The sequence below is a fragment of the Scyliorhinus torazame genome, chromosome 6, assembly GCF_047496885.1.
Source record: "Scyliorhinus torazame isolate Kashiwa2021f chromosome 6, sScyTor2.1, whole genome shotgun sequence".
NCBI lineage: Eukaryota > Metazoa > Chordata > Chondrichthyes > Carcharhiniformes > Scyliorhinidae > Scyliorhinus > Scyliorhinus torazame.
The window spans coordinates 294,886,542-294,902,817 of record NC_092712.1 but is presented as its reverse complement, the minus strand read 5'-3'; the positions used below and the strand labels follow the sequence as shown (position 1 = coordinate 294,902,817).

Genomic DNA, 16,276 nt, shown 5'->3' with positions numbered 1-16,276 from the left:
GCTGACCAGGAGTCTCTCCCGCTCTTACCGCCAGCCATTGTTGTGTTTGGAAGGATTTTCCAGGTTGGCACTTAACCTGTTTGGCTGCATGATGGATGCACCTTACTTGGCTGTCAAGTCCCGAGGTGGCTCTTCCGGTTGCGGCTATGCGGAGCTAAGTCGCACATTTGGCAGCTCCAGACAGAAACAGTGACTGGGCTCTTTTTAGGGCCCCCAGCGGATTTTGTTCGACGATTCCCAGTGTGGGAAGGTGATAGTAACATTTCCCCGGCTCTGTATGGATTGGACCAGGAGTGGAGCGGTAAAAAAAGTAGTTTTGGATCAGCAAAAAGTGGGAGGGAGGAAAATCAAGATGGCGGTGGGTGGAGACCAGGCAGCATGGGCGCAGTGGTCGCAGGAACAGCAGGAGTTTCTCCAGCGCTGTTTCACGGAATTGAAGGCAGAGCTGTTGGGGCCGATGAAGGCTTCGATAGACAAGCTGCTTGAGACCCAGAAGGCCCAAGGGGCGGCGATCTGGGAGGTGTGGCAAAAGGCCTCGGAGAGTGAGGACGAGATCTTGGGCCTGGCGTTGAAGGTAGAGGCGCACGAGGCGATGCATAAGAAATGGCAGGAGAAGTTCGAGGACATGGAGAACCGGTCGAGGAGGAAGAACCTGCGGGGGAGGGCGGGGGGGGGGGGGGGGGGGGGGGCGCTGGGTTGCTGCTGCATTGACCAAAGGGGAGCTGGAGCCTGAAGAGAGAGTCGGGGCGGGGGTCTGCCGCTGGGGGGAACTGAGAGTGCGGGAGGCGCGGGCATGCAGCTGGCCTAGAAAGGGAGATGGCTAATCGGCAGGGGGGTGTGTGTGTGTGTGTGGGGGGGCCTGATCTGGCTGCAGACTTGGAATGTGAGAGGCCTGAACAGGCCGGTCAAGAGGGCCCGGGTGTTCGCGCACCTGAAGGGACTGAAGGCAGATGTGGTCATGCTCCACGAGATGCATTTGAGGGTAGCAGACCTGGTTAGGCTGAGAAAGGGGTGGGTATGGCAGGTTTTCCACTCGGGGTTGGACACAAAGAATTGAGGGGTGGCGATTTTGGTGGGGAAGCAGGTGTCGTTTGAGGCGCTGAGCATCGTGGCAGACAATGGAGGTAGGTACGTGGTGGTGAGCGGTAAGCTGCAGGGGGTGCGGGTAGTCTTGGTGAATGTGTATGCCCCGAATTGGGACGACGCTGGATTTATGCTAATCTCCACTAGGGCCCACAAGGAGGGGAAGGAGAGGAGAGAGAGGGAGAGGTTGGTGGGGGAGATTGTAAGGGTAGATAGGAGGTATGCAGAGGTCCCCGAGGAGGGACTACTCAAGGAGCGATGAAGCCTTCAACGCCGTGTTCGACCTGTTGACTACCAAGAAGGCGGAGGTGCAGTGGAGGAAGGCGCAAGGAGCGGTGTATGAATACGGGGAGAAGGCTAGCCAGATGCTGGCACACCAGCTGCAGAAGCAGGAGGCGGCGAGGGAGATTGGGGGAGTTAGGGATAAAGGGGGGAACATGGTGCGGAGTGCGGTGAGAATAAATGGGGTATTTAGAGACTTCTATGAGGGGCTGTATAGGTCTGAGCCCCTGATGGAGGAGGGGGGATGCGTCGTTTTCTGGACCGGCTGAGGTTCCCGAGGGTAGAGGAGGGGCAGGTGGCGGGGCTTGGGGCACCGGTAGGGCTGAAGGAGCTGACTAAGGGGCTGGGGAGTATGCAGGTAGGGAAGGCACCGGGGCCAGATGGGTTCTCGGTGGAATTTTACAGGAAGTATATGGATCTGTTGGGCCCACTACTAGTGAGGACTTTCAATGAGGCGAGGGAGGGGGGGCCCTACCCCCGACGATGTCCAGGGCGCTGATCTCGCTGATCTTGAAGCGGGACAAGGACCCATTACAGTGCGGGTCGTATAGGCCAATCTCGCTCCTCAACATGGATGCGAAGCTGTTAGCGAAGGTGTTGGCTACCAGAATTGAGGACTGTGTTCCGGGGGTGATCCACGAGGACCAGACTGGTTTCGTGAAGGGACGGAAAGGAGTTTTTGGTACCTAGGGATCCAGGTGGCCAGGAGCTGGGGGGCCCTACACAAGCTCAACTTGATGAGGCTGGTGGAGCAGATGGAGGAGTTTAAAAGGTGGGATATGCTGCCACTCTCCCTGGCGGGTAGGGTACAGTCGGTGAAGATGACGGTGCTCCCGAGGTTCCTTTTTATATTCCAGTGTCTCCCCATCCTGATCCCTAAGGCCTTTTTTAAGCGGGTCAGTAGGAGCATCATAGGGTTTGTATGGGTGAGAAAGACCCCGAGGGTGAGAAGGGTGTTTCTGGAACGGAGCAGGGACAGAGGAGGGCTAGCGTTGCCTAATCTGTGTGGGTACTACTGGGCTGCCAATGTGGCGATGATACGCAAGTGGGTAATGGAGGGGGAGGGGGCGACGTGGAAGAGGCTGGAGATGGCGTCCTGTGTGGGCACGAGCCTGACAGCGCTGGTGATGACATCGCTGCCACTCACGCCGACAAGGTATACCACGAGTCCAGTGGTGGTGGCGACCCTCAAAATTTGGGGGCAGTGGAGAAGCCACGGGGGGAGGCAGAGGCTTCGGTGTGGTCCCCGATCCGAGAGAACCATTGGTTTGTCCCGGGGAGAATGGATGGGGGGTTCCTGAGCTGGCACAGGGCAGGTATTAGAAGGATGGGGGACCTGTTTATAGATGGGACGTTTGCGAGCCTTGGTGCGCTGGAGGAAAAATTCGGGCTCCTGCCTGGAAATGCCTTCAGGTACATGCAGGTAAGGGCGTTTGTAAGACGGCAGGTGAGGGGATTTCTGCTGCTGCCAGCACATTGCATGCAGGATAGGGTGCTCTCGGGGGTGTGGGTTGGAGAAGGCAAGATCTCGGCGATCTACCAGGAGATGCAGGAGGAGGAGGAGGCCTCGGTGGAGGAGCTGAAAGGTAAATGGGAGGAGGAGCTGGGGGAGGACATAGACGAGGGTACGTGGGAGGACGCCCTGGGTAGGGTAAATTCTTCCTCCTCTTGCGCCAGGCTTAGCCTGATACAATTTAAGGTTCTGTACAGGGCGCACATCACGGGGGCAAGGCTGAGTCGATTTTTTGGAGTGGAGGACAGGTGTGTGAGGTGTTCGGGGAGCCCAGCAAATCATGCCCACATGTTCTGGGCGTGCCCAGTGCTGGATGAGTGCTGGAGGGGCGTTGCGAGGACGGTGTCTTAGATGGTAAACACCCGGGTTAAGCCGAGCTGGGGGTTAGCACTATTTGGGGTATCGGACGAGCCTGGAGTACAGGAGGGGGGGGGGGCGGGGTTTACTTGGTGTTTACTACTGTGTTTATTATCGCTTAATGGGGGGCTTGTATATTGGGGGAATACGTGACATAGCTATAAGATGTTTATTTATGTGCTCTTTGTTTTTTCTTATTTCTGTATTTTTGTTGAAAATATGTTTTAAAATTTGAATAAAAATATATTTTTTTTAAAGTCCCGAGGTGGCACCCAAACCTGGAGCTTCTGGCTCGGAGTCAGGGAAACTACCCACTACACCACAAGACCTCTACAGTACAAGGTAATCATTAATACATCCGATCAGGAATTCAGGAGAAATTTCACAGGATGGTGAGAACGTGGAACTGAATTTGTCACATGGAATGGTTGAAGTAAATAGCAAAGATGTGTTTCAGGGAAAGCTGGATAAATACATGCGGGAAAAAGGGAGAGGAAGATATGTTGATAATGTTTGGATGACGTACAGCAGGAGACTGTTCATGTGGAGCATAAACACTGGCTTAGAATTGCGAGGCCGATTGGCATCTTCTGTGCTGCAAATTCCAGGGAAAATATTTGTTAAATGGTGCTGGCCGCAGTGTTGGAGATGATGGGGAGACAAAGCTTCCAGGCCCATTTTTAGGTCCAAACTGTAATGATATGTATATTGACTGGGATGTAAAGAGTTAACAAGTTAGTGATAATGCTTCTTACCACGAGAGAGAACCACAGAACAGTCATATATATCATGTGACTTTGGGGAATCTGGGATTAGATGATTAGGAGTTAAGAGTTAGGAGAGAGCTGGAAGAGTGTCAGGCATAGAGAGCAGTTGTATACTTGAGAGTTCTGTAAGTTAGAGACAGCACAGTTTTATACAATATCGTCTACTTTAAGAATGTGAACGAATCTTAGTTAGTAGTGTAATAAATTTATAGTTTTGTTCGTAAACAAAGCTTTGTGTTCTTTATTCAACACTACGCATCCGAGCCATCCAGGTAAAGCAGAATAGAGAACATAACACTAACCACTCTGCAATTCCAGACAATTCAAGTGTCCTGGAAACACAAAGTTCAAAGGTAACCCAAATAGGAGCAAGGTTAGGACATTCAGCCCCACAAACCTGTCCCACCATTCACTTAGATCATGGTTGATCTTTATCTTAGCTTCATCCACCAGCTGTGATATTATAACCCTTAATACCCAATAACAATCTATCAATCTCTGTCCTGACAGTTTCAATTAACCCCTAGCCACAACAGTTTTTTGGGGAATAGAGTTTCAGATTTCCACTAACTTGTGCGTGAGGAATTGATTCCTTATATTACCTCTGAGTGGCCTCGCTCTATTTTTAAGATTATTCCTCTTATTCTGGACTCCCCCTGCAGAGGACATAGTTTCTCTACCCCTTCAACTCATTTATTCGTCTAAAACACCTCAATTAGATCACTTCTTAATCTCTTACATTTAAGAGAATATACACCAGTCTATGCAACATGTCCTCATAATTTAACTCCTGCAGATCAGATATAATTTTAATGAATTGATGTTGTATTCCTTCCTTCCAAAGCCAATATATCATAGAATCATAGAATTTACAGTGCAGGAGACCATTCGGCTCAATGAGTCTGCACCGGCCCTTGGAAAGAGCACCCTTCCTAAGCCCACGCCTCCATTCTACACCGTAACCCAATAACCCCACCTAACCTTGTGACCACTAAGGTGCAATTTAGCATCGCCAATCCACCTAACCTGCATATCTTTGGACTGTGGGAGGAAACCGGAGGAACCCCACGCAGACACGGGGAGAAAGTGCAAACTCCACACAGACAGTCACCCGAGGCCGAAATTGAAGCCAGGACCCTGGAGCTGTGAGGCAGCAGTGCAAACAACTGTGCCACCCTTTTGAGGTGCAATGTCCAGAACTGAATGCAGTACTCTCAATTAGGTTTAACCAGAGCTTTATATAACTGCAGCATAATGTCCATCCATTTGTATTCCAACTTCTATGAGATAAATGGCTAACATTCCACGAACATTGGGCAGGATTCTCTAATAATGGGGCTATGTCCCCATGCCTGCATGAAAGGCGGCACCAACCACTCCGGCATCAACGGTCCCCGAAAGTGAGGAATTCTCCCCTTCCTCGGGGGCTAGGTTGGCACCGGAGTGGTCCCCGCAGCTCCAGCCGGCGCGGAATGGCCCACACGAGTTCGCACATGCGCGGAACATAGGGCGTGATTCCGCGCATGCGCGGAACGGCCAGCATATTTCCACGCATGCGTGGGGATTCCCTTCTCCACGCCGGTCTCCGGGCAATATGGCGGAGCCTTACAGGAGCCCGGCGCGGAGTAAAAGAGGCCCCATGGAACCAGCCCACCCGCCGATCGGTAGACCCCGATTGCGGGCCAGGCCACCGTGCCCCCCCCCCCCCCCCCCCCCGAGGTCAGATCCCCCCGCCCCCCCCCCTCCTCCAGGACTGCTCCCGCACACTCACCTTCCAGGTCCTGCCATGTGGAACCTGAGTAACCGGTGGGACTCGGCCAAACGAGTTGGCCACTCGGCCCTCGGGGCCCAGAGAATCGGCAGGAGGGCCGCTGTCAACGGCCCCCGGCCAGCGAGGCGGGAATCACGCGGACGCCCAAGAATTGGCGCTGGAGAATGGGGAAGCTGGCGTCGGTTCAGCAGGGCGCAATTCTCCCGCCCGCCCGGGGGTTTTCTGACCCGGCACCGGGTCAGAGAATCCCAGCCATTGTATTTTAAACGATTTCGGACTTGTCTACTAGATAATAGTAATTTCCATACTTGGACACCTAAATCTCTCTGCTCCACCATTATTCCTAGCTTCTCATCATTTAGAAAATACCCTGATCTATGTTTCTTAAGTCCAGACTTAATTACCTACCATTCTCACCTCCCCCCGCCGTCAATTGAACGTCCTGCCAATTGGACTACATATCATAAACTTGCTGAGAAAAGATGTATGTTACTGAAGCTTTGGTCTTGCACTCATTCGGACAAATGTAAGAATGCCAAACTTCAAATGATTACAATTTATACTATAGGAGTAAAGGTTGTTGATTGGTGGGCAGGTTGACTCGGATTGGCTGAGGCGTTGACATGGAGAAAGCAACAGGGAACTATAGACTCTCGAACTGCCAAGTAATTCAAAAAAGGTGCACGGCTTGGACATATTCTTTTTGTTTGTGGAGATTAGGGGCGAAATTCTCCCCCAACGGCGCGATGTCCGCTGACTGGCGCCAAAAACGGCGCCAATCAGACGGGCATCGCGCCGGCCCAAAGGTGCGGAATCACTTGCCTCGTACATCTTGGGTCACTGTCTGTGCGGAGTCTGCACGTTCTCCCCACATGTGCGTGGGTTTCCTCCGGGTGCTCTGGTTTCCTGCACAGTCCAAAGATGTGCAGGTTAGGTTGGTTGGCCATGATAAATTGTCCTTAGTGTCCAAAAAGGTTAGGTGGGGTTGCTGGGTTATGGGGATAGGATGGAGGTGTGGGCTTAAGTGGGGATCTCTTTCCTAAGGGTCGGTGCAGACTCAATGGGCCGAATGGCCTCCTTCTACACTGTAAATTCTATGAAAGAAAAAGCAGTTTGGATATTGTGAGGTCCTGAAAGACAAATTCAAGTCTTTCTTGGCTTCTTTTTACGTGCAGAATAACTTCCGAGATCAGGAACGTACCTGCCGGTGTACAACAAATATGGGAGCCCAGGTTGATGAAGGGTTCACATCCTGATCCTCAATGCAGCAACGTCAAATGCACGTGGGCAGGTAGCAGTTGAGGGAGTGATTGGACTTTGATGTCATACCCTCCATGGTCAAAATAGCATTCCGGCTATTCAGGGCTCGCATGTGAATAGTGGCCCCTTTTAAGTTGGATAATTAGTACTTGGTGGATACATTGCCCGCTGAGGCATCAAAGCCTTCGGGTGGAGGAGGGGGGAAGCTGGAGAAAATCAAAGAACAAAAAGACCACGCAGCCTTTTGGTAATACTGCACTATTCATTTACCAAGCGATTTAGATAATTGTCTTCACCTATTACTCCTGAGAAGAAAGGTTGCAGTCTGCATTTCAAAGGTTTGGACAATCTTGGTGATTATCAGGATTACACAATTAACCCATTCTACTAACTCACTCTATTTTATCAAGTCAAATCATTCAGCGGAGAACTTTGTGCCATCGGTTTAATTTTGAAACAAGCTCACGGAGTCTCCCTTAAAAAATAAAAGATTTCCCTGCTCACATTTTCTTGGTGAAAACTCAGTTGGGAGTGCTGGCAGAGAATATGTTAGCCCTCTCTTCTGGGGGCCCATGAAACACCCCTGGAATCTCAGCCCCAACGAAAATGCGGCATGGATTTTTATTTCCCCAGTTTTCAGTTTCAGTTTTCCTGGATACTTTGGAACATCGCCTGCGAATGCCCTGCCGAGGCCCCACTCCTCGCCCCAAGAGATGGAGACAAATTTGCACCCCATTATTTTTGCTACAATCTAATTGGCCTCTCAAATATGTCGCTGGGATACAGTTCGCAATTATGGAGACGCCGCTCAGAACCTTGCCTGTGTAGCTATTATCTGTGCGAGAGTCCACACAGTAAGTGTTGGTAAGCTATTTAACAATAGGGGCATCACAATTAGAGCCTAGACCACGTGCGTGCACTTTCTAGCAGGGGGAAATTCATAATGGTCAGCGGCAGGAACCACCCCTTTCCTGGTTTAGCACAGGGCTAAATCGCTGGCTTTGAAAGCAGACCAAGGCAGGCCAGCAGCACGGTTCAATTCCCGTACCAGCCTCCCCAAATGGGCGCCGGAATGTGGTGACTAGGGGCTTTTCTCAGTAATTTCATTTGAAGCCTACTTGTGACAATAAGCGATTTTCATTTCATTTCCTTTTTCATTTCCCCCACCTCACTCCACTCCTCACCCCAAGAGATGAAGACAAATTTACACCCCATTTCCCAGTCAGGCTGAAATCGGCTAATGCAGAATAGATTGGTCCTGGGTCCTCCCTGGGTGGGAAATGAGGTTACATACTGTCTTCACTAACTGGACCACCATGAGATTTGCAGGAAGATTCAATAAAACACCAAACAGCTTTCAGTCCCAGCACTGGGCCGCACCCAATGGGAGTTGGAGAGGCTGTGGAACTTGGTGAGCCTTATTTCCAGAATTAAACAGCACATTGGTGTCGGCTGTGGCTCATCGTCCATGGATAGCACCCTTGCCTCTAGGTCAGCAGGCTGTGGGTTCAAATCTACTGACAGAGACTTGAACATGTAATCTATTCTGACATGCTGGTGCTGAACTATCGGGCCAGCTGCTTTTCTGAGGAGATCTTAAACCATGGCAACAGATCCATGTAAAGGATCCCACAGCACTATTGAAAGAAGGCCAAGGGAGTCATCCCTGATGTCCTCTGCAATCTCACCAACCATGAACAGTGGGCAGAATTTTCTGGCCTTTAGGGAAGGAGATGCCCTGGAGCGGTTCCCTGGTAGCTGGATGGGCTCGTCACACAAAAAGCCATAGGGTACGATTTCGAACAAAGAACAAAGAACACAGCACAGGAACAGGCCCTTCGGCCCTCCAAGCCCGTGCCGACCATGCTGCCCGTCTAAACTAAAATCTTCTACACTTCCTGGGCCCGTATCCCTCTATTCCCATCCTATTCATGTATTTGTCAAGATGCCCCTTAAATGTCACTATCATCCCTGCTTCCACCACCTCCTCCGGCAGCGAGTTCCAGGCACCCACTACCCTCTGTGTAAAAAACTTGCCTCGTACATCTCCTCTAAACCTTGCCCCTCGCACCTTAAACCTATGCCCCCTAGTAATTGACCCCTCTACCCCGGGGAAAAGCCTCTGACTATCCACTCTGTCTATGCCCCTCATATTTTTGTAGACCTCTATCAGGTCGCCCCTCCGTCGTTACAGTGAGAACAAACCGAGTTTATTCAACCGCTCCTCATAGCTAATGCCCTCCATTCCAGGCAACATCCTGGTAAATCTCTTCTGCACCCTCTCGAAAGCCTCCACGTCCTTCTGGTAGTGTGGCGACCAGAATTGAACACATTTAACAAAAACAAAGAGTCCCGTTTTGGGCACAAATAGCGGGGTGTTTCACGGAGCTGCAGCGGCGAGAACAACTCTGCTATCAAATGGGACTTTGGGTTTTTTTTTTGGGGGGGGGGGCTCTGTGGAGAATACCCTGCCGAGGCCGCACTTACCTCACTTCTTACACAGGGTGGCACTGCCAGAGTGAAAGGCCGTACAATCATGCCCATAGACTTTTGGGAGGGGGGGCGGTTGGCCAATGGTAAGGTACCTCAGCCACGGGAACACATGCCATGACGGGGGGCGGGGGGGGAATGTAGAAAATCTAGCCCAATAGTTCATTTGTTGTTATTATTGTCACACTGCTGCTTGTGGGACATTGCTGTGTGAAATGTGGTGGCTGTGTTACTTACCTTAAACAGTGCCGACACTTCAAAAGTACTTTATTGATTGTAAAGTAGTTTTGAATGTCCTGGGGTGAAAGGCTCTAATTAAACGGAGGGGGGGTGGGGTTCATCACTGTCTGTTCCTTGGTCTTGCCCAGTAAACCTCTATGTTTAATAAGTGGCATTGACAATGGACCTTCCAGAAAATTCTACCAGATCACTTCACTATTGGCTATTCTGTGGCACGTAAATATGATGTAAAAAGAGTCCTTTGATCTGGTCAGATTTACTGTTTCATTCCCTTTGTACAATCCTTGGAACCAGGTGGAGAATGTCAGCACAGGTGAGTTGAAGACCGGAACTTTCCAGCCCCGTCATGGCCGGACCTGCTGTCCACTGCCTTTTGGCGGGACCGGAAAATCGAGGCGGCAGGCGGGGCTGGAAATTCCCAGCTGTTGTCTCCAGTTCTCTCTTTCTATAGATGCCATTTGAACTTGCATTTCCAGCATTTTCTGTTTTTTATTATTTCCGATACTTCCGTCTCTTACTCCTACTCTCCCACTGTCATTCACTGAGCAGCTATTGAGAATTTCCACACCGACTTCTCGGGCGGGATTCTCCAACCCCCGCCGGGTCGGAGAATCGCCGGGGGCTGCGTGAATCCCGCCCCCGCCGGTTGCCGAATTCTCCGGCACCGGATATTCTCCAGCCCGCGATGGGCCGAAGTCCCGCTGCTGGAATGACTGTCCCGCCGGCGAGAATCAAACCACCTCTCTTAACGGCGGGACAAGACGGCGCGGGCAGGCTCCGAGGTCCTGGGGGGGGGGCGCGAGGCGATCTGGCCCCAGGGGGTGCCCCCATGGCCCGCGATCGGGGCCCACCGATCCGCGGGCGGGCCTGTGCCGTGGGGGCACTCTTTTCCTTCCGCCTTCACCATGGTCTCCACTATGGCAGAGGTGGAAGAGACCCCCTCCATTGCGCATGCGCGGGGATGCTGTGAGCAGCGGCTGACGCTCCCGCGCATGCGCCGCACGGCAAAGTAATTTCCACGCCAGCTGGCGGGGCACCAAAGGCCTTTCCCGCCAACTGGCGGGACGGAAATCAGTCCGCCGCGGGCCTAGCCCCTCAAGGTGAGGGCTCGGCCCCCCAAGATGTGGAGAATTCTGCACCTTTAGGGCGGCGCAATGCCGGACTGATTCGCGCCGTTTTTGGCGCCGGTCGGCGGACATCGCGCCGATATCGGAGAATCCCATCCCTCATTTTTCCATTCCTTATCTTGAAAAGCATCTTTAAAGATTTGTTTACAACGTGATTCTCAACTTTCAGCCCACACAATCCCCCTCCTACGTGCTCAGAGCTGCCGCCAATTTTTTTAATCTAGCAGAATTCATTTAGTCAGACAGACATCATTATTTCTCGCCCCCATTGTCCCACTCCCCTCAACCAAACACGCCCCCAACCCCTGTTTAAGTTTTTTCTTGTAACATTGAATGAATAGAGCAAGCAGGGAACTTGTGCAAGAGAAAGAATTTTCATTTATCCAGCAACTTTCATAATCTCAGAATGTCTCCAAGTGCTTTACAGCCAATGAAATAGATTCCAAGTGTGGTCACTGTTGCAATGTAGGTAAAGAAGAAGCTAACATGTATCTCACAAAGAGCAATGTGTTAATGATCAGTTTTAGTCATGTTGGTTGAGAGTTAAATATTGGCCAGGACACTGGGGAGAACTCCCGGCTAGTCTACAAAGATATGTCCACCTGAAAGGTCAGATGGAGTTTCAATTTAACATAACCACCGAATGACAGCACTTCCAACAGTGCAGCATTCCCTCTGTCCTGCAGTGGATTATCAGCCTAGACTTTGTGGTCGAATCTCTACTGAGGGACTTGTATCTGTGATTTTCTGACTCCGAGATGAGTGTGCTACCAACTAATGTAAAGTAGCGAGGACACTCACTTCCACCTTTTACCTCTATTCTCTGGTCTGCACCTCAACACAACCAGTATCTCTGTTCAGCAAATCTCTCCAACACATTTAATCCCTTAAAGTCCAAGAAAACAATTTGCCTGGATCAAGAATTCTGAAGGTAGCTGTGTGAAATCGGAGACCTGCTTAAACCTTACTTTTCACTATCACACATGACTGGTTCCGGATTTAACAAGGCTCCACTAACTAAATCCATTTTATTCCAGCCAGACAAAAATTGCTGTGTAGTTCCATGTGATTCTTGTTGTATTATCTGTGCTCCTTAAGTCACCAATAATGAATGCCATTGTTTCCTGGCATGAGCCTTTACTTACACACGTGTCCTGTTGAATGCACTGCAGGATTCTCTTGGCAGGAACGAGGAAATCGATCAGACAGCAGAGTCCGTCCCCTCGATATAACTTCTCCACCACATGAAACAGTTGCCACAGGACAGTGGCCGCAGTGGCTTCAAACGGTGGGTACAGAGCTGCAAGCGTATTCTGTATGTAGGTGTCGAGGGACTCCGAGTCCTACAGGAAGAAGGTACAGAAACAGGAGTGAACTATTCTGCCAATCCATGCACGTCAACATTCTCAGAACGTGTTCTGAGCTGAAAACGAAGAGACACGCTTTAAAAAATCTCTAATTCGAAGGCAAGTCATAGAAGAAAAGACTTGCATGGATATAGGGGGCGGGATTCTCTGATCCTGAGGCTAAGTGTTGACGACGTCGTAAATGTCCTCAGGATCAGCAATTCTGGCCCCTACAGGGGGCCAGCACAGCACTGGAGCGACCCTCGCCACTCCAGCTGCTGATCCCAGTTCAGTGGGCGCCTCGGGGTCCGTGCATGTGCAGTGGCTCCCATCTCCATGCCTGTCCCGACACAACATGGCGTACAGCTACAGGGGCCGGCGCAGAAGAAAGGAGGCCCCCAGCCCGAGAAGCCGGCCCGCCGATCGGTGGCCCCCCCCCGTGGTCGGACACCCTCTCCACCCCTCCCCACAGGCCGCCCCCGGACCCTTCCACGCTGAGGTCCCGCCGGGTAAGACCACACGTGGACGGTGCCGGCGGGACTCGAGTTTATTGTTACGACCGTTCGGCCCATCCCGAGCCGCGTAGAGCGGCGCACCGGCATGCTCTGCGGAGAATCGCGTCAGGGCGGCATGGCGCGATTCTCGCCGGTCACGCCGATTCTCCGGCCTGGCCCCGGGCTGAGAGAATCCCGCCCAGGTCCTTTAATGAGCTCAAGGCATCCAAAGTATGTAACAGCTAATAAGTTACTTTTGAAGTGGAATCACTGTTGTAATTTAGGAAACACAGCAGCCAATTTATGCACAGCAAGCTCCCACAAACATCAACATGATAATCACCAGGCCATCTGTTTTAGTTATGTTGGTGGAGGGATAAATATTGGCCAGGGCAGCAGAGAGAACTTCCCTGTTTTTCTTCACAATAGTAGGGACCTTTCATGTACACCTGACAGGGCAGGTGTGACACAAGCTTAACATCTCATTGCTGCCTTGGTACCAGGAGTGTCAGCCTAGATTATCTGCTCAGGCCACTGGTGTGGGACTTGAACCCTCCATCGCCCTATCAAGAGGATAGAGTGTTACCTACTAAGCCATTGAACCATAGTAAAGATACAGTACAGAAGGGCGCTATTCGATCAATCTTGACCATGCCGGTCCAAAGACACAGCTGACACACTCGTGTTTCTGGTTGTTTCACTACATGACTTAACAGCATAGAAACATGTTGCGCCAATTTAAAAGGCACAAGGTTACCCAAGGGTCTAGTATGGCGAGTGGAGTGTGCATGTTCAGTTTGTGCCTGAAATACACACCTCCACAATCTTAATTAGGGTTGCTCAGGAGATGGCCAGGGCGTGTGCCTGAAATTGCTGTTAAGCCGACTGCAGTGAAGTGTGTGGGGGGGGGGTCTTAATGTATTTTTCTCACTCCTTTGAGAAATCAGTTTGCAAATGACCTCAGTGTGTGCCGTGTGTGCTCTGATCAGTCTCTTCAGACGCTCATCCACCAAGCGGGAGGTCCGTAAAGAGCCGGCCATTTGAGGTGGCCACCACGGCATCAGAAAAAGTGGTTTGACCCCCATTATCAGGCTGGATCACTGCCAGGTTTGGCACTCATTGTGCAACTTTGTTTCCCCAAACAGACGCGCCGTTGTGCTATTTCACTTAGTTTACATCCGAAAGTGTTGGGAACATAAGGGCAAACTGAAAGAAAAAGATCTGAGGCAACTGACTGGGACTCTTTGCTCTAAAACAAGCGAAGACTGAGTTGTGACCCAATCGAGGTCTTTAAAATCATGAAGCGGTTTAAAAGGATAGACAGAGGGAAAATAGTCCCACTTGTGGGTGGGCCGTGTTTTCTTTTCCAAAATTAAGGGCCAGAAATGCAAAACAGCCATTAATTAATGCAATAAGGAATTTAGGAGAAACTCTTTTTCACCGAAAGAGTAAGTGGGCTTGTGGAACTTATTGACACAAGGGGTTGTTTGTTTCTGTCCCCACGTCCACAATGGTACGGAAGGCAGACTTTCATCCGATTCCATAGCATGTTTTACCTGGAACAGGTCACTAGCCTGTCACTAAAGGATTGTAGCTTGGCGGGGGGGCACTCCGCATCAAGCACAGCTAACCAGGAGTCTCCCCCATTCTTACCTCCTGCCATTGGCGACTTAGGGAGGATTTGCAGGTTAACACTCAATCTGTTGGCCATGTTATGAATACACTCTCCTTGGCCATGGGCCATCCAGGGATTGGATTCCAGAGTTTATGGCTCAGAGGCAGCGAGGCTACCCACCCTGCGGCGACAAGGGTTGGTTGAAGCGAATAGCAGAAGCGTATTTCAGGGGAAGCTGGGCAAATACATAAGGGAGAAAGGACTAGAAGGATATGCTGATGGCGTGAGGTGAAGTAGGAGACACGTGTGGAACATAAATGCCAGTATATACCGGTTGGGGCATGTGACCTGTTTCATTGCAGTAAAAGCGATACGATTCTATTTAATTCAGCAAGTAACAAACAACAGAAGTACAACAAATAGTGCTGCGGGAAAGCATCAGGGACCATGGTTATGTTGACAGTGACTATGTGGATACAGAGTACTGTTTAATCGAAAAGAAAATTACTCAGAATGAAGCAACTCTGAGGTACCACAGCAAATTAAATGCAAGATAGAAACTGACTCAAATAATTTCCTCAGAGCTTCAAGAGCAAACATACTGATTTAAATTACAGGAATGTCATTAATGGCAATCCTGACCTCTTAATTGAAGAGATTCTGTACAAAAGGTTATGATATGGCGGACTGTAATGCACAAAATAAATGTGCGTAACAAGCAATTCCAATTCATTTCCTGCACCTAGTGGCGGACTACGGCAGATTTTTGTCCACCACAGATCTCTGAAGGTTGCCAGTCAAGTGGCTAGAGCCGTGACAAAGGCTTATAGTGTGTTAGCGGTTATTAACAGGGGGCTTGAGTTTAAGAGCCGCGGGGTTATGCGTCACTATACATGACCCTGGTGAGACCACATTTGGAATATTGTGTGCAGTTCTGGTCACCTCATTATAGGAAGGATGTGGAAGCATTGGAAAGGGTGCAAAGGAGATTTACCAGGATGCTGCCTGGTTTGCAGGATAGGTCTTATGAGGAAAGATTGAGGGAGCTAGGACGTTTCTCTTTGGAGCAGAGGAGGATGAGAGGCGACGTAATAGAAGTTTATAAGATAATGAGGGGGATAGATAGAGTGGACGTTCAGAGACTATTTCCTCGGGTGGATGTAGCTGTTTCAAGGAGGCATAACTATAAGATTCAAGGTGGGAGATATAGGAGGGATGTCCGAGGTAGGTTCTTTACTCAGAGAGTGGTTAGGGTGTGGACTGGACTGCTTACTGTGATAGTGGAGTAGGACACTTTAGGAACTTTCAAGCGGTTATTGGATAGGCACATGGAGCACAATCGAATGACAGGGAGTGGGATAGCTTGATCTTGGTTTCGGACAATGCTCGGCACAACATCGAGGGCCGAAGGGCCTGTTCTGTGCTGTACTGTTCTATGTTCTATTTCCATAGCTGGTAATTCTGAGAACAGATCGCTAGTCTGTCACCAGGGGCTTTTGGCTTGACGGACACAACTTCACATCAAGCGTGGCTGACCAGGAGTCTCTCCCACTCTTACTGCCAGCCAGTTGGTGTATTTGGAAAGATTTTGCAGGTTGACACACTCAGTCTGCTTGGCCACATTATGAACGCACCTTCCTTGGCCATCAAGTCCTGGGGTGGGACTTGAACCCGGACATTCTGGCTCAGAGGCAGAAAATCCACCCACTGCGCCACAAGACCACCATGTAGCAAGTTTATATCTAACTTTAATAGTGCGCTTGAGGCCCTCCTTTATGTAGCAGGTTGAAGATTTGGAGCTTTCTTCTGGTGTTCCCAAGTTTACAGCAAACTGTATTAAAATATTGGTAGAAAAAGGAAGACTCACTTTTATACCACGTCTATCATGACTACAGGGGGTTCCAATGTGCTTTTGAGGCAATGATGCACTT

At 50.4% G+C, this 16,276-nt stretch overlaps 1 protein-coding gene across 9 annotated transcripts in view; it reads right to left on the bottom strand.

The window, feature by feature from the left end:
- Positions 1 to 16,276, bottom strand: part of plekhg4b (pleckstrin homology domain containing, family G (with RhoGef domain) member 4B) — a 455,924-nt gene that overhangs the window by 158,462 nt on the left and 281,186 nt on the right. For 6 of the 9 annotated variants that reach the window (XM_072509880.1, XM_072509886.1, XM_072509884.1 and 3 more), the window contains one exon: positions 12,036 to 12,233. The exons of the other annotated variants lie outside the window; for them this stretch is intronic. In XM_072509880.1, coding sequence (XP_072365981.1) covers positions 12,036 to 12,233 — 198 coding nt within the window. The remainder of the gene's footprint in view (positions 1 to 12,035; positions 12,234 to 16,276) is intronic. 9 annotated transcript variants of the gene reach the window in all.